At 37.6% G+C, this 26,113-nt stretch overlaps 1 protein-coding gene and 1 non-coding gene across 19 annotated transcripts in view; one reads left to right on the forward strand and one right to left on the reverse strand.

Moving 5' to 3' along the window:
- Positions 1–26,113, reverse strand: part of CADPS2 (calcium dependent secretion activator 2) — a 496,160-nt gene that overhangs the window by 346,427 nt on the left and 123,620 nt on the right. For all 18 annotated transcript variants that reach the window (XM_070616447.1, XM_008514417.2, XM_070616451.1 and 15 more), the window contains exon 2: positions 25,929–26,042. In XM_070616447.1, coding sequence (XP_070472548.1) covers positions 25,929–26,042 — 114 coding nt within the window. The remainder of the gene's footprint in view (positions 1–25,928; positions 26,043–26,113) is intronic.
- LOC139083141 (U6 spliceosomal RNA) lies at positions 21,320–21,426 on the forward strand. Its single transcript, XR_011539710.1, has one exon. It is a non-coding gene; the product is annotated as a U6 spliceosomal RNA (small nuclear RNA).

Here is a 26,113-nt window from a genome sequence, read left to right on the forward strand (position 1 = left end):
CTTGGAACCCTGCCACCCTCAAGTGAAGGCAGCTAGCCTGACAGAGGAGGAGAAACTACTCGGAAGAGAGCCAAGCTGTTCTAGCTGAGGCCATCCTAGATCAACATACAGATGGGCAAACATGTGCAAGAGCCCAAGATGAGCAGAGATATCTACATGATCTTCAGGTAACCACAGACACATGAGTGAGTCTAGCTAAGACCTGAAGAATCACCTAGTTTATTCATGAACTCCTGAGCAATAACAGATGCTGACTCTTTTAAGCCACTGAGTTTTGGGGTGGTTTATCATGCAGCCGCTGATATAGTTTCCTCCACAAAATTATCTACTCTATTCATCTCCTTGAGGGCTGAGATTAAGTCTTTTTCTCATTTGTTTCAAGCCTCAGCTTCCAACACAGTATTGAGCACATACTTAATATGTGCTCTCAATGAAGAGTGAATTAAATTGATAGTCACTATCTTCTGTATTCTAACCTGCACTATTCCTCATGCAATAACTTATCTATTTAGTTTTATCTTCTTAAGGGTGATCATTTCAGAGTACAGAAAAGAATATGCATAATGAATTCAACCTTTAATTCTTCTAGAGATTTAATACTCATAAAACTGGATTTCTTCCAGCCACACCTGAAAGTAAAGCTAAATGAGCATTTGGAATATGACCAAATCCCTTTAAATTTTAATGGATATAAATCAATAAGTTATACTCTCTTCTGCATTCTGAATTTAAGTCAAAGTCTACATAACTTTAACACTAAATTCAAAACAACTTTTTCTTCTCAATCTATCAAGTTAGAACATAGAATGGTCATCAACAGTAGAAAGACACTGTTACTAGTCTGGGAAGTAATGGGGGAAAATCCTCACACTGCGGCCTCTGCATTAAGAGGGATGTGGGAGGAGCTGAACATCCTTAGGTAAACACAGTGTAAGGACAGTATTTGGTGGTACTGTTATCTTTGTTTGAGCCTAGGACAAAATACATCTTAATATTAACACAACCATTTAGACTGGACTTTTGTTTGAAAAGGTGGAGAATATGCAATATATTCAACAAAGGAGAAAACATATCCAAGCAGAATCTTCTGAAGAACCACCAGAACTTGTCCTGTTCTCTTAACAGACTATTCTGCTCCTTTAGTTAATAAGAGCCTAGGATGAGGAGCCAATGGGTGTGGAGGATGCTTTTGGGGCTTGGTCATTTCAAAGTTGACCAAAAACCCTAAAGTAGATTCTAGACCTCCCTAAGTCACAATCAGTCCCTAAAGGTTTGCATAAACTTTGCGTTCCTGAGACTAGTCCCCATGGAGTGTGGTTAACTCTGATAGCAGCACAGAGGAGAATAAGGAGATTTTCCCATTTAGATCTCTTACATTTTCCCAATTCACAGGTCACAAAATCCTTACTCATTTATTAGGCAATTTAATCCCTCCTGGGAGGCAGCAGAGAAGAAAAAACACCAATACGGAGTGACCACACTGAGTAGAAACTGTAAGGAAGCACACAGCTGTACCAAAGACCTGCTATGAAACCCAGTCTCTGCCACACGCTGGCGGTGTGAGGTAAGCCAAACTGACCTCAGTGCTGTCATTTGTAAGATGGGGAAGTAATGCCTGCCTCCTGAGGCCGTGGTGACTATTGGATGCCCTATTTCACATCTGTTGGTAAATCACCAAGCACACTGCTAGCAAGGCTGGGGCTCAATAAATGGGCCTTTCTTCCCCTTCCGAATTCTATAAGGCCTCTTTGCTCCATTCTCCACCCAACACAATTCTTCTCATCCTTTGAGACTGAACTTAGTCTCCCTTTCTCAATCTCCCCAGCCAAAACCACCTGCTTTCTGTTTGCACCTATTTGACCGTCCTTTAATTCTACCATATTATATAGATGCTTATATGTCTGTCTATATCTTTGCTTGACTTCAAATGTCTCATGAGGAGTAGTGTCATCTATTTTTATAAATTCTATTCCCGCCTCCTTTCCCTTACACTAGCACCATAAAACTTGCTCAGGGTCCCTGACAAATGTCTGACTTTTCAAGCACTTATTCTTCAAAATATTAAGATATATCAGCAGCTTTGGCAACCTCTGTTTTATACAGACGCCCATTTAAAAAACAAATTAGAATGGGCAATGATTTGACAAGTCTTCCCTCAGCTAAGAATTACTGTGACAACAGTTGTCCAGAAAAAGGCTTATTTAATATCACAGGATCAGAGGCCATCTGGCTTACATTTTCTCTCCAAAAGTCAAGAATAAATTCCATCCAAATCTCTGTATCTGAAAAATGGAATAATACACAGCCACAAGTCACAACTATTCCTAACATATAAGTACACCCTACTGAATTAAAAATCCTCTTTAATTATCTTTCATATATCAAGATATATACATATACCTCAAGTCATAAACCAATGCTCATTATCAGGAGAAAATGACATCAGATTAATTTTGTACATTTCAGTACCGCAAAGAAAGCCATAACATCATATCAGCAGTAATACTTAAAGCAAAAAGTTGTAAATACAACCAACTTTCTCATCAACGCAGAAGGCTTCTATCCCCAACCCAAGATGCAGTCACATCCTGCAATCCCCAGAAACCTTCTGATGAATCCAGTCCAAATTATGCTCTTCCTACTATAATCTATCAAAGTTACAAGATTTTGTATAAAAAAACAGTATATACAATATATATATTTTTAAATAAAAATAAATCAAATACCATGTATATTAAGAAATAAGCACTATTTTCTTGATCATGTTTCTATATCCTTAGAAAATTATATACTGCCTTGTGGTATTTTTCATCAGGGTATTTAAAATAATGTTACTTTTTTCCCCTGTTATGAAGGCTTTTTTGTTCTCTCAAATTATAAGTTCTTCAAGGGTAGGACTTTGTTATATTCCTTTGCCTTCCTACAGATCCTACTACACTTAATTTTTTTACACTTTTTTTTTTTTCTGAGAAAGATTTGTCCTGAGCTAAGGTCCCTTGCCAATCTTCCTCTTTTTTTGCTTGAGGAAGATTAGCCTTGAGCTAACATCTGTGCCAATCCTCCTCTATTTTGTATGTAGATCACCACCACAACATGGCTGACAAGTCCATGCCCAGGATCCAAACCCACCAACCCTGGAAGGCCAAGTGGACCACACCGAACTCAACCACTATGGGCCAGCACCCTACACTTACTTAATTTTATATAATAAAGGCGATTCTCCAGCATAAGCAGCTGACATGTCATGTTGTTTTTCCACATCCTCTCCAGTAGTACAATCCAAGAACCATCTACTCAATACCCACATTGATTTTTTTCACTCATTCATGTAAATATTTATCAAGAACCTACTATGTGCTTACTTCTAGGTGCTACAGCTAGAGAAATGATCAAAAAAATAACTTCCTGTTCTCATGAATCTTTCATTCTGTGTACCTGGGGATGCAAGGACGAGGTCAAGATTGTATCTTATCCAAGAAGCTTACACTCTGACGTAACAAATACCCTAATGTGTGAAGCAAATGGCAGAGAGGCACAAATGGCTATATCCTGCCCCAAGATGGAGCAGTGTACTCTTACACAGATCTGATACCTTAAGTTACCACTTTCCCTCATATACTCCATGCAATTTAAGGTAAAGCAGCCCATACAGCACATTTGTTCACAGTCAAAGCTTCCTTCATTCAGGCTCTTGAAGGTTTTAAGTTTTTATATTAAAAACAAATCTTTGTTTTATATCATTTTTCATAATTAGTCTCCTTAGTTTTACCAGGAATAGAAACTGTCAAGTTTCACAGGTTTAATTAATTCTGATACCAGACTGCCTGGGTTTGAATCCTGTATCTACACTAGCTTTGCAACCTTGGGCAGGTTCCTTGAACTTATATGCCCCAGCTTCTTTACCTGTAAAACAGGGATAGGAATAGTACCGATTTTTTATGACTCTAATGAGGATGAAATGAGAAAATGTACAGAATCTAAGGCACTTAGAATACTGTTTGGCTCATACACAGACTGGTATGTGTTAATCACCACCACCATCATCATCATCTTTATAGTCTTATTCATTCTATTGGAAAAGAATGATGCCAGGGTCCTTAAGGACTTTCTCAATCCTATAATTCTAAGAGAGTCTCTATATTGACATAGAACATTTGGTATCAGTTTTCATATGTAACATTAAAGACTAGAGACCTATTACATAAATGCCTATTATCATCTCCACCAAAACAGCTAAAATGTGATTGCCCATTAAAGACCAAGTATTTTGTGATTCATAAAGGATGCATGAAACCAGAGCTTGTTTTGAATATTATTGTCATAAGGTACATGCCAACTCAAACAAAAGGTCTTTTTTGTTTCCTCATACCCCCAGACCTCCCAGAAAAACAAGTAAGAGTAAAACAAAGAAGCAAAGCTTTTGATTAGCTCTCCTGGCATGGCATTTCTCAACATGTTGAAAAGAGCCTTGTTCCACTACCAACTCAAGTAAAACTGAAAGTACATCCATGTCATCAATAACATAAAATTTGAGATTTAAGGAAAAGAGGTTATGTTGGAGAAGGCAAAAGTGTTTGTAAAATGCACATTAAAAACCAGTTCTGGGCAAGAGCTAGAGTTGAAATACTGTTCTAATGTCTATCTGAGATTATACTAACAGATTACGCAAGTGGGAAAACTAAATGATATTCCATATAAATGAAGGGGGAAAGTGATACAGTTAATCTGAAGATACGTGGGAGTGACAGCCTCTTTACCTACGAGTATATAACGTGGACATGATACTCATGTTTCTATCCTCTCTACAACTTTTGAATTGTTTCTATTTGTCTTAAGTTTTTAGCTTTTCTATACCTTACTTTTTCATTTTAAATTCTTTGGTAAATTTCTTCTTTAATGCTTTTCTCTCAATCATTTAATAAAATCAAACCACAAGTAGGGCCATAGGGGAAACAACTATAGAAAGAATTCATGGTAAACTGGAGAGATGGACCTACACAAAATTTGTTATTTTATGTTTATATCTCAACAAAAACATACATGCAATATGGGTCACTAGATGTGGGGCATAGATCTGTCATACACAAGAATAAAACTACTGAAGGTGATTAATGTAGTGTTCTTCAAACTGTGCCAGCTGATATTTCAAGTATAGTACTTTTATAATTTGTTCAATTATAGTAATTTACAATGCTATTGCTATTAATAACGATACAAGCTTCAATTTGAGTCTTTAACTGAACACTCGGTGTTTAGCACTTTATGTTTATCTCATTTAATATTCACAACAATGTGATGAAGTAAATACTATTAGAATCTCCATTTAATACATCAGAAAACTGAAGTCACCAAGTAATCTGTTAAACACCATACAGCTAGTTAAGTAGATGAACCAGGATTTGACTCCAATGTCTATCTGAATGTCTCATAGCCCAGTTACCTTTGCTTTTTATGCCTAGGTCCAGATGCATAATTATTTCCCATATTGGATCCTGGACAAGAGCAAGTTTTGGTTTTTTTTATGCTGAGTTAGTCCCTCACTTTTTTTTTTTTTTAATATTTAAATCCTTTAACTGACCACAGGAAATGTACTGCTGTGGTTTTCCAACAAGCATGAGCTATGATTCCACCTGCAATATTTGGAGCACTGCTCATTTTGCCAATCATGCACACATCTATTTTATTCTTTAACTCCATCAGAAAGGTTAATTACAGAAAATTCAACCAAATTAGTAGGGGTTTGTTTGCTTTTAAATATTTTTAATATGTAATACAGAAAAAGAAAAATATAGATAATAATATAACACTCATGTACTCATCACCCAACTGTAATGAATCTGAACATTGTGGATATGTATTCAGTTCCCAAGGCTGCTGGAACAAAGTACCACAAACTAGATGACTTGAAACAGTGTTTGTTCACAGCTCTGGAAGCTAGAGATGGAAAATCAAGGCATTGGCAGGCTCCGAGAAAGAATCTGTTCCATACTTCTCTACTATGTTCTGAGGATTCCAGCAGTCCTTGGTGTCCCCTGGTAGACACACTACTCCAACGTCCACATCTACCTTCATCTTCACAGGCTGTTCTTCCCTATGTCTCCCTTTTCTCATTGTATAAGGATGCTAGTCATTAGATTAAGGGCCCACTCTACTCCAGTATGCCCCCACCTTAGTTTAACTAGTTATACCTGCAACAACCCTATTTCCAAATAAACTCACATTCTGAGGTTCTGGGAAGGATTTGAATTTGCGGGGAACACTACCCAACTCAGTACAGTATATTTGCTTTTCATCTTTTTCTTTTTTTTTTTTTTTAAGGAAAATTAAGTTACAGACAACACTTGAAGCCCCTTATATACCAATTCCCAAGCCAGTAATCTTTCCAGAGTCCCCAGAGATAATCCCATTAAAGTTTTATATGCATGTATTATAAATATAGAAAGTTACACTGCACATTATAACTTTTTAGACATAGAACTATACAAATCATGTTGCACTTTGTTTTGCTCATCATTGTCTGAGATTCACCCATTCATTTAACTTTATAGCACTCTCTTGTATGAATATGTCACACTTTATATTTATTCACTTGTCTACTGATGGATATTTGGGCTGTTTTCACTTCTTCCATATTTCAAACAATGTTGCAAAGGACATTGCTGTACAGGTTTCTTTGTGCTGGGATTTCTCTAGAGCATACTCTTGCATTTTCAATTTCCATGTCACAGGGTATAGGCACCAGGATCTTCAAGTTGAACAGATATCACCAAAGTGTTTGCAAAGATTTACACTTCAGCCAGAAGCACATAAGTACTTATTTCTCTTTAGTCTTAAAAAATTTTCATGTTTCCAAATTTGGAAAACTGAAAGATGACAAATGGTCTCTCATTACTTTAATGTGAACATCATTGATTACTAGGGATGTTAATCATCTCTTGACACTTTAGTGGGTTGAATGATGACTCTCCAAAATACACATCCATGTCAAATCCCTGCAGCCCGGGAATGTTATCTTATTTGAAAAAAGTCTTTGCAGATGAAATGAAATCAAGGATTTTGAGATGAAGGATCATCCTGGATTATGGGGTAGGTCCGATTCCAATGACAAGTGTCCTTATAACAGAAACACAGGGAACATTTGGCAGACAGAAAAAGAGAGGCAATGTAAAGACAAGGAAGACACTGGATGTGGTCACAAGCCAAGGAAGTCAAAGAATGCCAACAGCCACCAAAAGCCAGAAGAGGCTTTGAAGAATTCTCCCCTAGAGCTTTCAGAGGGAATATAGGCCTGCTGACACCCTCATTCCAGATGTCTGGCCTCCCAAACTGTGAGAGAACACATCTGTTGTTTTAAATAAAAACAAGAGTTTGTGGCCATTTGTTACAGCAGCTACATGAAACCAATACAGTTTATTGGCCACTTAGGTTTCCTATTCTTTGGATTGTTATTCCTTTCCTTTATTTATTTTGTTCAGGGATTGTTTGCCTTTTCATACAGATGTACAGGAGCTCTGCACATATTTCAGAGAATAAGCCTATGTTGATTGCAGGCATTGTAATATCTCAGTCTTATTTTCCTCCTACTTTGTTTCATTTGTAATATGAATTATCTCAGCTTTAGTAGAATTTTTCATTTATTCATTTATGGTTTGTGCTTCCTTTGATTTAAAAAAAGTCTTTTTTAAACCTATCCTTGATGTTCTCTTATGTTTTCTTCTAAATTTTTGCTTTTCATATTTCCGTACTTAATATATTTAGAACGTTGTGTGGAGTGTGAGGACGGCATCCAGTATTATCTTTAACTCCACATGGGTAGCCAACTACCCTAGCAACGTTTATTCATCAGTCCACTATTTCTCCAAAAGTTTGTAACACCATCTGTGAAACGTTATCAAGTTTATATTTATGCGTGGGTTTATTTCTGACCTATTGGCTTATTTACCTGCCCCTCTATTAACACCACACTAGCTCAATTATAATAACTTTGATCTCTAGTAGGGCAAATCTCCCCATGACACTTCTCCTCCTCCTCTATAGTCTTGCCTATTCTTGACCCTTTGCTTTTACATACAAATTTCAGTATCAGTTTATCAAATGTAAAACAAAACAAACCAAACCCTATTCGGGGTTGTAACTGCAACAACTTGCTCACTACACTGAGGATAACCGACACCCTTATGACACTGAGTCTTCCCATTCAGAAACATGGTATCTCTCTGCTCTGTGTTCTTCAGCAATGTTTCATAAGATTTCTCCCCTGGGGCCTTGTAGTATTTTGTTAGATTTCTATCAATAAAGTACTTTGAGTTTTGATGCTTTTGAGAAGGATTTTTTTCCCACTGCTGTTTTCTAATAAATTATTTAATAAAAGTGCTACAGATCTCTGTAAGTCTGTCTAGTTTTTATCCAGCAATCTTGCTGAAGTCACTAATTTTACTACTTTCTCTATAGGTCCTCTTGAAATTGTCTAGGTAAAAAGTATACCATCTGCAAATATGGGTAGTTTACCTTTACAAGTTTAACAACTCTCGTTTTTCTTGACTGGGACTTTCATCACAATACTGAACAGTAAGTGACGACAGCTATTCTTGTCTTATTCCTGATTTTCATTTGAAAACTTCAAAATCTTCATGATTATGATATTTTCTGTAAATTTATGACAGGTATTCAAGAAGTTTGCTACTAGCGCTTGTCTTTATCTTGAATATTTTTATCATAAACAGACGTTGAATTTTATTAAATGCCATTTCTGTAATATTAATATAAGCATTTTTTTCTTTTCTCTCAATGTGGTAGGTGATTATAGTTTTTCTAATAGTGAATCATTCACACACAACCATACTTCATGATGTTTATCACTGAATTTTATTTACTAATATTTTATTAAGGATTTTCACATCCAAGTAAAATGAGACTGGTCTTTAGTTTTCTATTCTTATATTTTCCAAATTTGGTTTGTGCAAAGATACACTAGCCTCATCAAACAAGCTTTCCTTAAAAATTAGAAGCTATCTTTCCTTGAAGGTCAGGTAAAACTATTTGAGCCTAGGACTCTTTTGTTAGAACAGACTTAATTATCACTTCACTATCTTAATGGCCAACAGTTCCTTCAGGTTTTCTATTTCTTCTTGAGTCAGTTTTGTTTTCCAAAAGATGTATCACTTAAGTTTCCAATTTACTAGAATTTTATCAATTTCATGATTTTTTTTAAAAAATTGCTCTATCTGTAGTTAAATCTCATTTTATATTCCTAATTGTGTTTATCTGTGCTTTTTTTTTTAATCAATCTTGGTAGCATTAGTCTCATAGGTCTTCTCCTAGAACTAGATTTTAGTTTCATTTCTTTACTGTTTTTAAATTTCTATTTTATTTTTGCTTTTACTATGTTTACTTTTGTTTATATCTCATAAGTTTATTCTGTGCGGCTATTACCTACAGAATTAAATACCCAGACTCAGAGAGCAGTAGATCAATTATCTCAGGCAAAAATGTATTTCACAAAGACTATAGCAAAGATTGAGAACTATAAGTTAAACAAGGTAAACCAAAAAAAGCAGCTTTGGTTTTAGCTTCGTCCAGATGCTAGTCTGTCAGTCCACGGCAGTTGTTCTGAATCTATGATCTGTGAACCTAAATATTCCCATCAAGAGGCTAATTTTGGCATTACAGATTTACCAAATCTGAGTAGTGGAAGAATCTATTTATACAATCTCCTCTCAGAATGGCATTTGAGGCCCTACTTTCTTCTTTGCAATGATGACTGCCCCTGTTATCAGGTTTTATTTGAGGTTCTTCAATCTCTTTCATCATATATAAAACCTCTTAAGCTCCCCTTTCATCCTCCCAGCACTAAACAGCATAGAAGTTCTCTCCAGTGACACGACATCATTCTTTAGTGAGCAGACATTATTGTCCAGACAATATGTCCATTGTCTCGAGTTAGCTTTGGATAGGCCTCATAATCCTGCCTCCTACAGAAAGTTTCTCCCTCTAGAGCCAAAATGGTGAGGGGTTGGGTAGGGAGTGGGTAACTTGAGCCTGTGGACAAGCCACATGAATCCAATTTTGACTCCTCTATACGTCACACAGGATTCCCGTGCCTTGAAATTTAAAAGCAAATATTGTTTTGCCTTTACTTAAAAGACACAAAAAGATTCCCTCTTCCATACTCCTATTCCTAGGAATATATGAGCATCATTCCAGGCCTGTGTACCAAGGCCACCTATGTGGCCCACCTGCAGTTCAAACTGAGTTCCTACTCCTTTGAGTAAGGTCTGAAGTGTATAGTCCTGCCTCTAAAGAAAGAGCCGCTTTCCCACAAAGCCAGCTATACTCATCTGCCATGGTCAAATTCTCCACAGTGTAAGGCTTAAAAACTGTCGAACAATCTCTGACAGAAAGTAAGTTGTACAACTACGAAAACAAACCACAGTGCAAAGCTCCAGAGTAAAAATCCCCCATTATTTGCTCTTAGTAGGGAACCATCAAAGCTGAAAGTCATCCACCCTGGCCCTAACAGAGATATTAACAATGTATGATTGTGTTCCCCTAAATTTTACTAACAGCCACAATATTTCATACACAATTCAACAAGAAAAACTAAGAATTTTTTTTCCCTAAGCTTGCAGCAAACTCATTTGGACCGCAAAACCTGATCTGAAGTAGTATGAGTCTATTTACAGTCACTCAGAGCCCAAAAGAAATAAAGTGGAGTTTAGTCTCTACTTGGAATATAAACATGTCTTTCATTCCATTAGAAGAGAAAATTTCAAATGTGGATCATGTCTAACACTTGCATTATATCTGATTTTCAATATATCTATAAAATTTGCCACTTAAGGGAACTTTATAATGAGCTAAATGACAAAACAAAGACTTCTTGTAGTGTAAACAATCTTTCCTAATATCTATTCTTTACATTCTACTTTTGAATTCAGGCTGACTGATTCCAGCTTATTTTCATATGTGGCATTATCTATCACCTTTTACCATTTTGTGTTAATTTCTCAAATAGGCTGTCAGAACCCAATTAAGAAGTTTTCTCCTTGTCACAGTTTGGTCCCACCAAACAAGCAAAGATGACAGGTATTTAGTCGTAATGCTTCAATAGACTGACAACTTCAAAAATGTGTAAATTAAAGGTATGAAGACAAAAAAGACCACAAGTAGTTCTTAAGTTTTTAAAAAAATTTTGAAAACATTAAATGGATAAGACCATGTAAAAATTTTTTACAAATATTATAAGCCACACTGACATTTAAGAAGTGGCAGAACCTTTTTCTCCCAATGAATATTGACTACAAAAGGCTTACAGATAATACTGCTTAGATTTTCCACCTGGAAATTATCTTGGAAATGAAAAGATAATAACTAACTTCCATACCCAAAAGTTAATAGTAATAATGAAACAGCTTTAATTTAGGGAGAGTAAACAACACTGTACTGTAGAAAATCTTCTTATACAACGTTTAGAACTGAAATCTTTCTTTCCTTTCAACTTTTAGCTAACAGTGCTTAGATTTAAGAATGCACCCTGGAGAGGGCAATCATTTTCTCCACGTAGTAAAATTACTGGGCAGAAAATACTGAAATACTAATTATCTCAGCACAACAGTAGTATATTTCACATTCTTTGCTTAAAAAAAAAACACACGCATTTAGAGTTTACTAAGGTAGAAACTTTATATGTGTAGTTTATCTGATTCTCATTATGCAATTCAACCATCTTAATCTGAGAACCCAGAGAACTTCATATTAACATTCTCCATTATATTCCTATATATCTGGAAATGTTTCACACATGGAAAATCACGGAAGAGGGTGAGGAGAGAGGAAAAGAAGGGAAAGGAGGAGGAGGGGGGAGACAACCAGAAAGAGGGAAGAGAGAGGGAGGGAGGGAGAGGAGAGGAGGAAGGCAGACAGACTAGGGAAAGTCACCCAGAGGATGTAATAAGTGAGCTCAGTCTTACAGGACAGGCAGCAAGCGCTCCCCAGGTAGATAAGGATGGCAAGAGCCTTCTAAACAGGGCACAGGATAATGAGAAGCAAGTGTACATTATATTCAAGTAATCACATTATATTCAAAAATCACACTTTTTCCCCCCCATCACTAACTAGTTATGTATGTATGAGGAAGTTTCGTGAAATAAGGTGCTATAATTTGAATGTTTGCGTCCCCCCAAATTTCGTATGTTGAAATTCTAACCCCCAATGTGATAGTATTAGAAGCTGGGGCCTTTGGAAGGTGGAGCCCTCATGAATAGGATTAGTGCTCTTATAAAAGAGACCCCACAGAGCTCCCTAGGCCCTTCCACCATGTAAGGACACAGTGAGAAGGCACTATCTACCACCCAGAAAGTAAGTCCTTGTCAAACACCACACTGACCTGCCAGAACCATGATCCTGGACTTCCCAGCCTCCAGAACTGTGAGAAATTTCTGTTGTTTCTAAGTCACCCAGTCTACAGTGTTTTGTTACAGCAGTCTGAATGGACTAAAGACATCAAGGTCTAAGAGATGACAAGGAACTGATCAAACAGGTCCATATACAACCCGAGCATTACATACAACACTTGAAGGAGAGATCACTGTAGAGCAGAGAAGCTGAAGCACTGACCACTGACCACCTCTCAGACACCATGTGGGAGGCAGGAACCCTGACCACCAGCTGGTTTGGCATAACAGCAAATAGAAACAATGAAACAAACCCGTTTTTCAGTCAGAGAGTTACCTGGCCAACAATTTAAGGTCACAGGGAACTCTATCCTGCTTTCTCCTCCAGCCCTGCTGCATTTACAATAATCACTTCCTACTTATTATTTCAATAATAAAACTTTCATGGATGGCTACCTTGCGCCGTTATAAGTGTACACAATTTTGAAGAGCTAAGTAAAGGAAAAGCCACGATGTAAATCCCTCCATGTTATATGGACTCAGGCCCCTTCGTATACTTGCTGATAGCCATGGGGGCAAGCCAGAGTTCCTCAATTGTGGGAGGAGGCAACCACAGCTACCACTCACTTCAGAGGGCCCTGGGGGTCCAGCCTGACTGTGCAGAGAGCTCTGTAAAGAGGAGGAAGGAGGAAGGGGAAAAGGAAGAAAGGAAGGGGAAGAGGAAGGAAGAAGGGACTGGGAGAGAGAGGGCCAGCCTGACTGATGTGTAGAGCTCTGCATGGAGGCAGCAAGCTGGAAGCCCCCGCACAGAGCCCTTCCTCTCTGCTCCCTAGCTTGCTCAAATCATTTCCTTTCTCTGACTAACCTGCTAAGGAAAGAAGAGTGGGCCAAGTTCACACCACGCCTATCATCTATGAGTGCACAGGAGCATGCAATGAAGCCAGTTTAAAAAACATAGACTGCCAGGCACAGAGAGAAGGGGAAGGCTGGTCTCCATTTTTCTTCCCAACATGCATGGAACAGAAGTATATTTAATACCTTACCCTCTTGAAGGACCCTCCATATCCATCTGTAATCATCACTGGTGTAACACCTTCTGTCCATGCTACACCATCAGATATGCACATAATTGTATAAGCGGAAGATAAGCTAGAATGCGAATTAAATTCCTCTATGGGACTTAGAAATTTTTAGAACAGAAAACTCTAGTCAAGCTAAAATCTTAGCAGTGCATAAAGGATTAAATATATTCCAAGGTGACTGAAAAAAAATCACAAAAGCAGAAAATCATCACTTACTAGCCTCATCAGAAATCATGCAGAGATTAAAAGCCATTGGGGAAAGAAAAATTTCCTCTCTGCAACTATTTCTTGTAATTTAAAAACTCAAAGCACTTACAAATCATCTCAAAATGGAAAGAGCTTGCTCAAAAAGGAGAGTTCTTGCAATAGAAAACTACAATTACGAAAATAATGTTTCCTAAACATTACGCTTTACATCATTATTTCTCCCCAATTTTGGAGCACTGGACTACTCCAAATCCACACAATCAGTGGGCACTCAAATGCTGGCTAAGTAGAAATAAAACAAATCTGAGTGCCATGCTGAAGGTGTCAGCCAGGCCTACGGAGTCCGTCTAAACTGCTCGAAAGATGATAAGTGTATCCCATAGTGAAAACATAATCTCATTAAATTAAATAACAATGTTAGTTTTAAGTTCTGTGATTTGAGAGGACATGCCAAACATTTGTAAACAATTAAAAATACACAAAAACAGTATTCTTGCTGTTAAAAATGTATACTCTTAAATACACCTAGACAGTAAATAAATTTTAAGGTATTATAAGAATGTATCTACTGATACCTCATAGAGAGATATACATGGGGAACCTTTGGGTTCTTCTAGGATGCCCCCAAAAATGATCTACCTTTTGTCACCTTCCTAAAATCACCAACAATCCTGGGAGGTAGGTACATTAGCATCTCTGTTTTACAGATGAAGAAAATGAAGTACAACAAGGTTAAGAAAATTTCAGGAGTCACACAGATAAAAGGTGTTAGATCTGGAATTGCAACCTAGAGAGAAAGAGAGCAACTTTTTCTGCCTGTTTCTCCCCCGTGTTTAAACTCTATTTCCTCTGTGATGAAGCCTTCACAAGTCCTGTAAGTCAGAGATTTCTAACCATTTTTGTACCAGGAAACTTTTGGCAGTTTGGTAAAGTCTCTGGATCTCTTCTCAGGATAATGCTTTTAAATACATTAAATTCAATTCACAGGATAATGAAGGAAAGCAGTTTTACTGAAATACAGTTATAAAAGTATTTTTAAAAACCAATTCATGCTATAGCAATTTATGTGCATCTTTAATAATTCACTAACAATATGTAATGAAGGGTTTAAAAGTACTATACTTTCAGTGTAATTCATGAACATGAACAGTACTTCAAGATAGCTGCAATAAAACATGTGATACAAAAATACATGTATTTTGACTGGTGATAAAGCCTCAGATACTGCTAGCACCACTGTGGTTTATTGTCTACATTCATAATGTAAGCAAATGCTAAATTTCAGTTAGAGGTTAGTGAAAATAGAAGTGTGATGTTTACCCATCTGAGTTCACACATTCCCTGAATTCAATCCAGATTAAGAACCTCAGATGTAAATTGCAACTCATCAGTTTCTCTCCAAAACCATCTTTTTCTCTTCTAGCACTCATCACATCCTTTCATCACATCATGGCTGGGAACGCCGGGAAGGTACCTTAACCCTTAATAGAATATCGAGTACTTAAGAGCAAGGTAGGACCCAGGCACCTGGAGGGCACCTGCACAGCACCTCACACATTGGAGATGGTTGAAGGTTTATAGGATAAATGCATATAAATTTGATATTATCCCCTTGGCTAAAAATAGGAGACATCTCCTAAACAGCTTGAAATTTTTTTCAAATAGATGTCCTTCAAGACACCAAATCTCACCTCACCAGCTCAACCACTTTTAAGTAAAACTACCTTCACTAACCTGGATTTGTATGCAAAAGAATGTTCCTCCCAATGATCTTCCGAAAACAAGATTCCCCATCCTAGAGGTACCTTCAGTGACAAAAATGACTATTTTTTTAAACTGTAATGTGTTAAAGAGTAGGGACTATGTCTTTAGTGTGTTTTATGGGGTATCAAAAGAAAACAGGCCTTTCAATACATATTTTGAAAATGATTACTATAAAGGCAATTACATAAGCTAAACTAAAAATGTACTAGAAACAGATGATCAGTGACTATCTTAGCTAGTCTAGTCATAGTCTTGCATGTTTTACCTACTTTTTATGCTTTTGAAGAGCTTATTCTATCCACTTTTTTATGACCAAGAGAGGAAAAAGTTTTAAATATACCAAGATGAGACTAGCACCCATTGGGAGTGTGCTAACAAGGATAAATGCGATTCCTCTCAAGATCTCACCCCTGAAACCAAAGACAGACAAAAAGCTTTAAAAACAGAAATTCAATGATAAAAAGGCCAATAGAGTAAATCTGATACAACATATGTAGAGGAAATGAAGAGTGACATTTAAATAAGCACAAAACTCCATGACTCTTTCAGTGCCCTAAAGAGTCAGGAAATGGGATTACTTACCCCTGAAAACTTTTAAAAAGTGAACAATGCTCAAGGTAATAGAAAATTTTTTAAAGGTTTTTTTTTTGTTGGTGTTGGTGAGGAAAATTGTCTCTGAGCTAACATCTGTTGCCAATCTTCCTTTTATTTTTTCTCCCTAAGCCCCAGTAGATGGTTGTATGTCCTAGTTGTTAGTCATTCTAGTTCCTCTATGTGGGATGCTACCACAGCATGGCTTGATCAGTACATCTGTCGACACCGAGGATCCAAACCAGCGACCACCACCAGGCTGCTGAAGCAGAGCATGCAAACTTAACCTCTTTGCCACAGGACCAGCCCCTGGCAATAAAGGAAATTTCTAACTCTAAAATTAGGAAGAACTTTCCGCTACAAAAAGCCAATTCACATAAGATACCATTTATCTAATGAGGTAAATAACTATAGTTTTCAAAGAAACGTTACTTAACCTTAAGGTGTCAAGGTAATTTAAAGTAAAATAAATGAAACTAAGCAATCTCCTTAAGAAAGACATTTAAAGTTAAAGAGCATTTCCCTTATTAAAGCGCAATCTTAGGAAACATAATCTGTGACCACAGGGGCTCAGGCGTCAGAAAGCTGCAGCACTGCACTGCTCAGAGATCCTCAAGGCGCTAACTCGGCAATTTCGCTGGAGGAGGCGGCAGCTTTACTGATTCTGAATATAAAGAACCAAGAGCATCTGATAGGGCGTCCAAAAGAGAGCGTGATAGTTACAAACACTCCCAGACGTGTCTAAACTCTTCCTGAATTGTTGCATCAGGCTAAAGAATAAGAAGTCTGTGGAGCCAGCCCTGATGGCCTAGTGGTTAAAGTTAGGCCCTCTCACTGCTTCAGTGGCCCAGGTTCACTTCTGGGTCACAGAACCACACCACTTGTCTGTCAGCTGCCATGCTGTGGCGGCAGCTCACATAAAAGAACTAGAAGGACTTACAACTAGGATATGCAACCATGCCCTGGGGCTTTCGGGAAGAAAAGAAAGAGGAAGACTGGCAACAGATGTTAGCTCAGAGCCAATCTTTCCCTGCCCAAAAAAAAAAAAAAAAGACTGGCATAGCACAAAAATAAGTACCTCAGATATGGCAAGGCCCTACCTCTGCAGTGTGGTAACCCTAAATTGAGCACTCTCTCACTGGGTTTGGGGATTAAAGAATGTGACACAGAGGCGAACCAGATGTGCTTCTGCTCTTTGTGGCTACCTGCCTTGGATCAGATTTCCAGATCACTGGTCAAACTGGAGATCTGCAGTAAGTCTACTCACCGTCAGCCCACTGTAAAGACACAACATCCTTTTGTAAGAATGGAGATGGAGAAGAGAAGGAAAGAGTTAACAGAGGCCTGGCCCTGTCCTCTGCCACAAACTTGCTATGTGGGCTTGAGAAACTCATCATCTCAGTTTCTTTTAAAAATATACAAAGAAAGAAGAGGAAAACACTCAAACAAGATGATTTCCTCGGCTATCTTCAAGGAACAAAACTCTACAATCTATGAATTATCCAGTCTTCATGGCAAAACGGATGCCATCAAGAATGCAGACAACTCCGCAAAACACACCGACAGGCAGCATAAAGCAAGCTGCCCTAAACAGAAATAGGAATCTCAGACACAAAAACACATTTTCCAGATGCTTACAGAATACTTAATTTAAAATGCCATCCGGAGAATTTAAGAAAACGTGATGTGAAATAAAATGGCTAATATCAAAAATAACAAATTCAATGTGATCTGCAGAGCTCAACGCAAATTTAAAACCTCACTGCTCATTACTGGGTACTGGATTTCATCTATGAATGTGTTGACCTTTTTTCCTACCCTCCTGCCACAGGCTGCCAATCTTGGTTTACTTAGCGATCATCAATTCACTATGAAAAAACAGGCCTTGTCCATGGCATTATTTCAAAGTTTATAAGAGATTTTGACAGGTCAAACATCCCTTGGAATACGAAAAGTAACATTCCGTTCCAAAGTAAAACGACAAAGAAATTTTCATCGAAATATTTAAATATAGATCTGCCCAGCCCTTTTACCTCTAGCCTGCACACACAAGACTAAATAATACTCAGGTTGTGCATATTAATTGTTAAAAAGTAAGGCAATAACATCAAACAAAACAACTACCTTAAGAGACTCTCAGGGGGCCGGCCCAGTGGCATAGCAGTTAAGTTCACACACTCTGCTTTAGCAGACCAGGTTTCACCGGTTTGGATCCTGGGCACGGACCTATGCAGTGCTTATCAAGCCATGCCATGCCAGGCATCCCACATATAAAGTGGAGGAAGATGGGCACAGATGTTAGCTCAGGGCCAGTCTTCCTCAGCAAAAAGAGGAGGATTGGCAGCAGATGTTAGATCAGGGCTAATCTCCCTCAAAAAAAAAAAAAAAAAAAAAAGGCTCTCAGTTTTCACAAACCATTTAACAACCGCACCTAATTTTTAAAAAAATATTAAGAGAGGAGGGTATAATATCTAGGAAAGAAGGGAGGTGAAGGAATGATACCAAACTGATTGCTGGTGGTAGGAAGTTGGCGATTATTCCCAGTTTCCTTGGGAAGAAGTCGACGACTAAAATCAAATTCCTTGGTGTTCTGAACTAGGAAGATAGAGGTTTTTTTGTTCGGTTTCTTTTTTTAACATGAATCTGTATAAAAATTTTTAAAAACATAGTCTGGAGATTTGTCCTGGAACTACAGTATCAAGCCACGCTCCTTTGTTTGTTCTTCACATTTTGGAGATGCGAGAGAACGCAGGTCAAGGGAAAGGAGAAGTGTAAAGAAACTAACTCTCGGAGACTGTGCACAACTGGAGGGAGTTTTAGAGGTCATCTTCGCCCTCCAACAGCAAGGGAAACAGGTCCACAGCAACAACATGAGTTACACCAACATATTCTACTCACGGAGCTCCTAATCCAAGAAGGGTGGTAGCCGGAATGAGGAGAGAGGGAGAAGGATGATGCAAACCACTGTCACCAATGATTTATGAACAAGAAAATCAAATCCAAAGGAAATAAAACGGGGTGCAGTCTCCACTTGTATATGAACATGTCTTTCACTCTACCAGAACAGGAAATGGATGAGTATCAAAGGCAAGGAAACTTACAAAAATGCAAAAGGAGAAAAAAAATTGAAAATAATTGCAGCATAAGAAGGGACTGGTAGTCTTCTTAGTGTATAAAGAACACATATAAATCAGTATTGAGAAGATGAACACCCACATGGAAAAATGGACAAATATATAAAATAGCTAATTCACAAAGAAATATGAATGACCCATACGCAAATGTTAAGCTTCACTAATAGTAAAATAGAAAGAAGTGAACCTAACAGCTGGCATTTTATGATAATACCATGTGCGAAGGGAAAAAATGGCATTCAGATTGTTTTGGTAGCATGAATTGTTACTATTTTTCTTGAGGGCATTTTGGTAACCCGTGTGAAGAGTTTAAACAACGGTCAGCTCCTAACACCCAGGAACACCACTTGCAGAAATTTATCAAAGATGAACCAATTTAAGAATATACATGATCACTTCAGCATTTATGAATAATTAAAAATGGAGAAAGCTCAAGTGTCTAACAATAAGAAGGAAATTAAAGAAAATTTGGATACAGGCTCAAAATGGTCTACTAGGGAACTATTTAAAACCACGTTTATGGAGAATATTTGCTATTAAAGAATGATCATGACATAATATGAAAAAAAGTTGATTGTAGTTTCATATGTACAAAGGAGAAGCACCAAACTGTTAACAGGAGTTGTTAATAGGTGTTGGAATTAGAGGTGATTTTTTTTTTTAAAAGATATTTTTAAAAAATTTTATTTTTTATAAGTTTTAGGATTACAAAAACTTTAGTATTTTTAAAACTAACATAAACATATATTACTTCTATTAAAAAGTGTTCTTAAAGTAATAAAGTAGAAAACTTCTGAATCCCAGAATTTAAAAATACATTTTAAGTTAAAGTATGCAATATAAGGGCTGAAACTGAAAATATTTTGAGATGAAAATGAGTAATTTTCCCTCTTAAATGAAATTTGAAAATAAACCCTGAAAATATTTTTTTTTTTTTTAGTGAAGGAATTCTCATTTGTCTCATTAACAAAGAGGAAATATGAAAAGCAAATGGTGATGAGGGAAAACTTATTTCAATACCATTTTGGTAATATTTTAAAGATTAAATCCTTCTAACTCTCCTCCACTCTTTGGAAGCAGAAGAGAACATAAACAAAAGGAATAAGACTACACAGCCTTTGTGAAAGGTTGTGAATAAAGCCAACCCACAAAAGGGGGGAAAAAGCTCCAACACCCTTTTCTTTTTTTTTTTTCCTGCTTTATCTCCCCAAACCACCCCGTACACAGCTGTATATCTTAGCTGCATGTCCTTCTAGTTGTGGGATGTGGGATGCCACCTCAACGTGGCCTGACGAGCAGTGCTGTCGGCGCCCAGGATCCAAACCCTGGGCCGCTGCAGCAGAGCGCACGAACTTAACCACTCGGCCACAGAGCTGGCCCCACCAACACCCTTTTCTTGCACAGTAAATTGAAAGCTTCTCTTATGCTGAAAGCAAGTAGTAAGCAATTATACACCATCTTCTGGAAATCTCCAAGAGAAAAGCCATTCCCTTTTCCACATATCTGTTATAAATCACACTATCATTGGTTATATCTGGATGAAATCCATCTGAATTTTGTGCAACAGAGCAGATACCTAACAGGAAGACCACTGTGGAAACTAACACGTTGCAATAAACCCATGGTTACCCATCACAGCATCAGCTTTAGTTTCCTAAATTGAAAAAACAAAAACACAAGCAAAAAAGTTACAGCCAGAAAGAAAATGCAGAAAACAAGCCAGATAGGACCAGAAAAAAAAAAAGCAAGCAGAATCAGCGTCCATCTTATGTCCTCCTCCAGAGAGTAAGCTCCTTGCAGGGGGAAAAAAAAAACTTGAAAGGCAAAAAGAAAACTTCAATTAAAATCAAAAGGTGAAGTTACAGCAGAATCTAACAACAATTAGCAACCGTAAAATGATCAAGACTATAACCGCCAACTTCTATTAGGTCGCTGTGTATGCTGCCTGCCATTTCTTTCTTCTTTTCGTGTTCCAGTCCTCTGTCTAGTTAGGCGGTTTAGATGCTCGGGTCCATTTTTTTTTTCTAACTATGCTAATTTTATGAGAAAAAGGTTGAAGTTTCAAAAACATATTTCTTCTTTATTGTTATTACTTTATAGGCCTGTATTTAAACCAAACTTAAGACATCTCATAAAAAAAGACATGATAGTGCTCGCTTTGGCAGCACATATACTAAAATTGGAACGATACAGAGAAGATTAGCATGGCCCCTGAGCAAGGATGACACGCAAATTGGTGAAGCGTTGCATATTTAAAAAAAAAAAAAACAAAGAAATGATAGAAATTACAGTCATATGAAATCATTATCTTCACAGTATATCCTTCTATATAACAGATTAAATAGTATTCACAGTAAATATTAAAACAGACCTAGATATGGACATACAAAGACACACGCACACACACCCAAGTGGGCACCACATATAAACACCCAGAAAGATCCAATCCTGTCATGATCTTGTTGAAATTCTCTACCTTTTAAAATAATAAACATACCATGAAGAAATGTTTTTGGTCAAATAAGGTAGAAAAAAAAGTATTTGGAGTCACATACTAAGATCCCAGGTATTAAAGAGACGTAAAGTAGACCAAAAATCAGAAGGTACAACCAATATAAGAACAGACAGACAACTCTTAATTGTTTGTAGAAAACATAAACCTACAACCAAGAAAGAAAAAGCTATTCATAAAATCATTAAAGAAATAGCATTTATGAAGCTAAAAAAATATCCAACAGACTTTGAAGGTACTTGTATCCCCAGAGAATGAAGATGTATTTTTAATTTAATTGGCAACACATATTTAGTACAGTTTTACATATATGTGTATGCATATGTGTGTGTGTGTGTGTCTCCACAGTTAGAAATGGCCCTCACAGCTAAAGTCAACTAAACCTGATAAATGAGAAAATCACCACTGATAGATTAATAGTTGAAAACAGTTGTATATAGCAAACAATATATAACATCCCTGGAAAAACAGACTTCAAAAGACATAAGCAGCCAAAAAAGAACAGAGTACTAGGTTGGGGGAAAAAAAAAAAAACAGCAGCCGCCCAACAATGCTTCTGAAGGATCTGCCATCTTGAAGGAAATACAAAATCATGAAATTGAGAACAGTCACAATTAAAAGAAATTCTATAGCAATACGGAAATTATACTGGTAGAAAAATAGAATTATGGGAAAATAATAAAGGACAAAATAGACAGTTTCTCATAGAGCAATAAGTGCTGAAATAGTCAACAGTATTTGCTGAATGTGTTTGCGCACTACATACTGGGCACACAGTGGTAACCGGGACAGAAATGGCTCCTTCCTGGAACATTATACTCCAGAAGCTTTAAGACCTAAGTCAACATATTTCTTAAATTACAACGTGAATCAAAAATCAACCAGGTGCAAGTTCAAAATTCAGATGCTCCATCCTCAGGAATTCTGATTCAAAAGGTCTTGGGTAGAACATAAGAATATGTTTTTAATAAGCTTTAATACAAAGAGTGAGGTTTTAGCTCTGCTGTTAATCAGCTACACAGCTTTGGGCACAAGTCACTTAATTTCATCTCACGGATGAGAATTCTGTTGAAAAGGTTTATTCTAAAGAATAAAAGTACTTCCTGAAGTGCTTTGCACAGTTGTATTCAAAATGGCAATAATGAAACAGCTGTGGCATACCAGAAAGAGTGCCAAAATCTGGATTCACATTTAACTTAGATGCTAACAAAATACATAACAATGGACAAGTCATTTAACCGGCCCGGTGGCACAGCAGTGAAGTGCACACGTTCCGCTTTGGCGGCCTGCAGTTGGCCAGTTGGGATCCCGGGTGCAGACATGGCACCACTTGGCAAGCCATGCTGTGGTAGGCGTCCCACATATAAAGTAAAGTAAGATGGGTACAGATGTTAGCTCAGGGCCAGTCTTCCTCAGCAAAAGAGGAGGATTGGAAGCAGTTAGCTCAGGGCTAATCTTCCTCAAAAAAAAGAAAAAAAAGAAAGATAAAAGTTAGGTATTTTTGGTAAGCTATAAAAAAAATACTAGATAAAGGTAATAATGAATAGTAGAGACCACCAGCATTGTTAGTCATAGCAAAGTATACACAATTATTATAAAAAAGGGAAAAGACTTTTGTGGGGAAAAAAATTATCTTACTTGTTTTTCCAACAAAATATACTTACTTATTGAAGTATGCCATGCGGGAAAGGATAAATCCCCAAATGTTAATCATGAATGTAGTTTCCAAAAACACGTTACTAATATCAAAAATCTTACCACCACATTGAGTGTAAGACAAGTGGGATATAGTCTCACGAGTAAACACTGGCTGGAAATACTATCCAAAGAACAGAAAACTCTTGGTCACCTAGTCCAACCACCTCATCAATACTTACATCTCTCTCCAACGATCCTAGCAAGTAATTATCTCTAACAGTTGTAAGAGAAGCATCTAGGGAGCTTCACCACCACCCCCCACCCCTGGCCCCAGCAAGATTTGCCCTGAGCTAACATCCGTGCCAGTCTTCCTCTATTTTTCAGTATGTAGGCCACCAGCACAGCATGGTCACTAACAGAGCAGTGTAGGTCTGCACCCAGGAAGTGAACCCAAGCCACTGAAGCAAAGCGTGCTGAACTTAACCACTAGGCCACTGGCACTGGCCCTGGGGAGCTTTTAAAAGTACAGATTCTGGGGCTGGCCCCATGGCTCACCGATTAAGTTTGCATGCTCCGCTGCGGTGGCCAAGCGTTTTGCTGGTTCGGATCCTGGGCGCGGACATGGCACCACTTGTCAGGCCACACTGAGACGGCATCCCATGTGCCACAACTAGACTATGTACTGGGGGAATTAGGGGGGGAAAAGCAGGAAAAAAAAAAGAAGATTGGCAACAGTTGTTAGCTCAGGTGCCAATCTTTGAAAAAAATAAATACAAGTACAGATTCTGAAATTCTGATTCAGTAAGTCCCAGGCAGAGCTCTGGGACCTGCTTGTGCAATATGACTCCCAAGTGATTGTGAAGTGGAGCCAGCATCTGGCCGCCAGTGATGCTGCATGCACTCACCAGCCCATTCTGTATCTGAGCAGCGTGACCCAACTCCAACAATGTTAGCTTGAACTCTTCTCTGCTACAGTTTCAGCCTTAGTCCTAGTTTTACTCTTTGGACCACATACAACACAAGCCAAATCTGTCTCCAGCCTAAACATCCCCAGTTCCTTCAATAACCCACATATATGTTTTAAACCTAACCCTAAATTTGTCCACATATTTTTACTTATATATGGTGCCAGAAGAGAACACAATCCTCATGTAGAACACAATGGGATACTCTCTCCTTTATTAGAGTTACAATGTTTCTGTTAACACAGCTTAAGTGTGCCTTTTACTGGCCACATATTATGATTACTTTGTTTAAATACACTTATTTTGGAAAAATTTCAGATATACACAAAAGTTGCAAAAATAGTAAGGAGAGGTCTTTGCCCAATTTGTTTTCCTCATGTTAAGATGTATAGTGCCATGGTACATTTACCAAAACCAAAAATGAGCTGTTTTAAAAATTACATCTTTTTATACAAATTATTTTCCTGAGCCACATTTCCTTCATCCCAAACACAGACTTTGGCTTTTCTTTTACTACATGGTGCAAATAAAGGCTTTTATATTTCATCTTTCACGATTCAGGGCAAGATTTCATCTTGCAAGACTTTGACTCAAAGACTTATAGTCTTTGAGTCTTGCAAGATGAAATGTAACGTCTTAAGATTTTTGAGGTCCCATACCTGTTAAAATACTCTGAGTCAAGGTCCTACTAGACTACATCCACTATTGCCACCAGATTTATGCCATACACATATTTGGTAAGCAAGGCTTCTGTATGTTCATCCTATTCAACATGCCGCTGCTTGGGGTAACATAAAACCCTCTCAGGTTGCAGTAAGTAACTTCTGAGACATACCGTCAATGAATTACAAATCTAACCAATTACCTGTACATCCAGTTACTTTGTTTTCATGCAAAGATATTCTCTGCGTCAGGGAAGTTCAGACACATTGCATCTCCACATTCTCATTTTATACTCATTTAATATACGTTTGCATGGTCTGCTTCTTCAGCTGAAAGGTTTAGAGCATCTGCACCACGGAAGGAATCCATTCCCTAAATGATTCTGAAATGCTTAGGAAAGAAGGGAACTCTCTGAACATCTACTGGCAACTCACTGAAACAGTTAATGACCATGTGTGAACACCTGTGCTCACAGAAATCCAGACAATTCCTCACGAGTCACAAACGAAAACCAGAAGAAATAGCAAGGTGCTATTAGTAGTATTATTCCTTCTGGAAGTAAAGAGAATTCAATTTATCCTCTTGAAATTAGTTACTGGCCTTAATTATTATAACTCTTAGGGAACAAAGTGGCACAAGATACGAATTTATTATTGAGATCCTGATTACAAAGGACAGTTTAGACATGTGGACCCAAAGAAAGCTACACTCAACTATATCAATCACTGCCAGATGATTTTTTTTCTCAACAGTTTACTTCTCAAAAGACGTGAATAATTTCCAATTCTGTTTATCTCTCAAAACCAGGCTGTGGAATTGGAGGTTTTAAATTGCAAAATAGAATTGACAATGCTTTCAGGAAGGTGGTCAACTCACAGCCTTCCTATCACACCAGTGAGTTGCTTAAAATGGGAAAGTCATTTAAAACAAAAACCTTTAAGGAAGCATCAGAATGCCAAAACAAAGCTCTTCAAACTTACCTCATAGTAACTCCGAACTGCATTGCAAAACGCTTCATCAGCTACAATTTGGGTTTCCCCGTTGAGGAAGGCCTGGAACCGTTCTTTGAGTAACTGCAATTGTTGCTTGTTAAGCTATAAGAAAAAGAGAGATTTAGTTGAAAAATTAGCCAATCCATGAAATGTAATGACTCTTGAAAGTTATA

This window comes from Equus przewalskii, chromosome 4, assembly GCF_037783145.1.
Source record: "Equus przewalskii isolate Varuska chromosome 4, EquPr2, whole genome shotgun sequence".
In the NCBI taxonomy this organism is placed as follows: domain Eukaryota; kingdom Metazoa; phylum Chordata; class Mammalia; order Perissodactyla; family Equidae; genus Equus; species Equus przewalskii.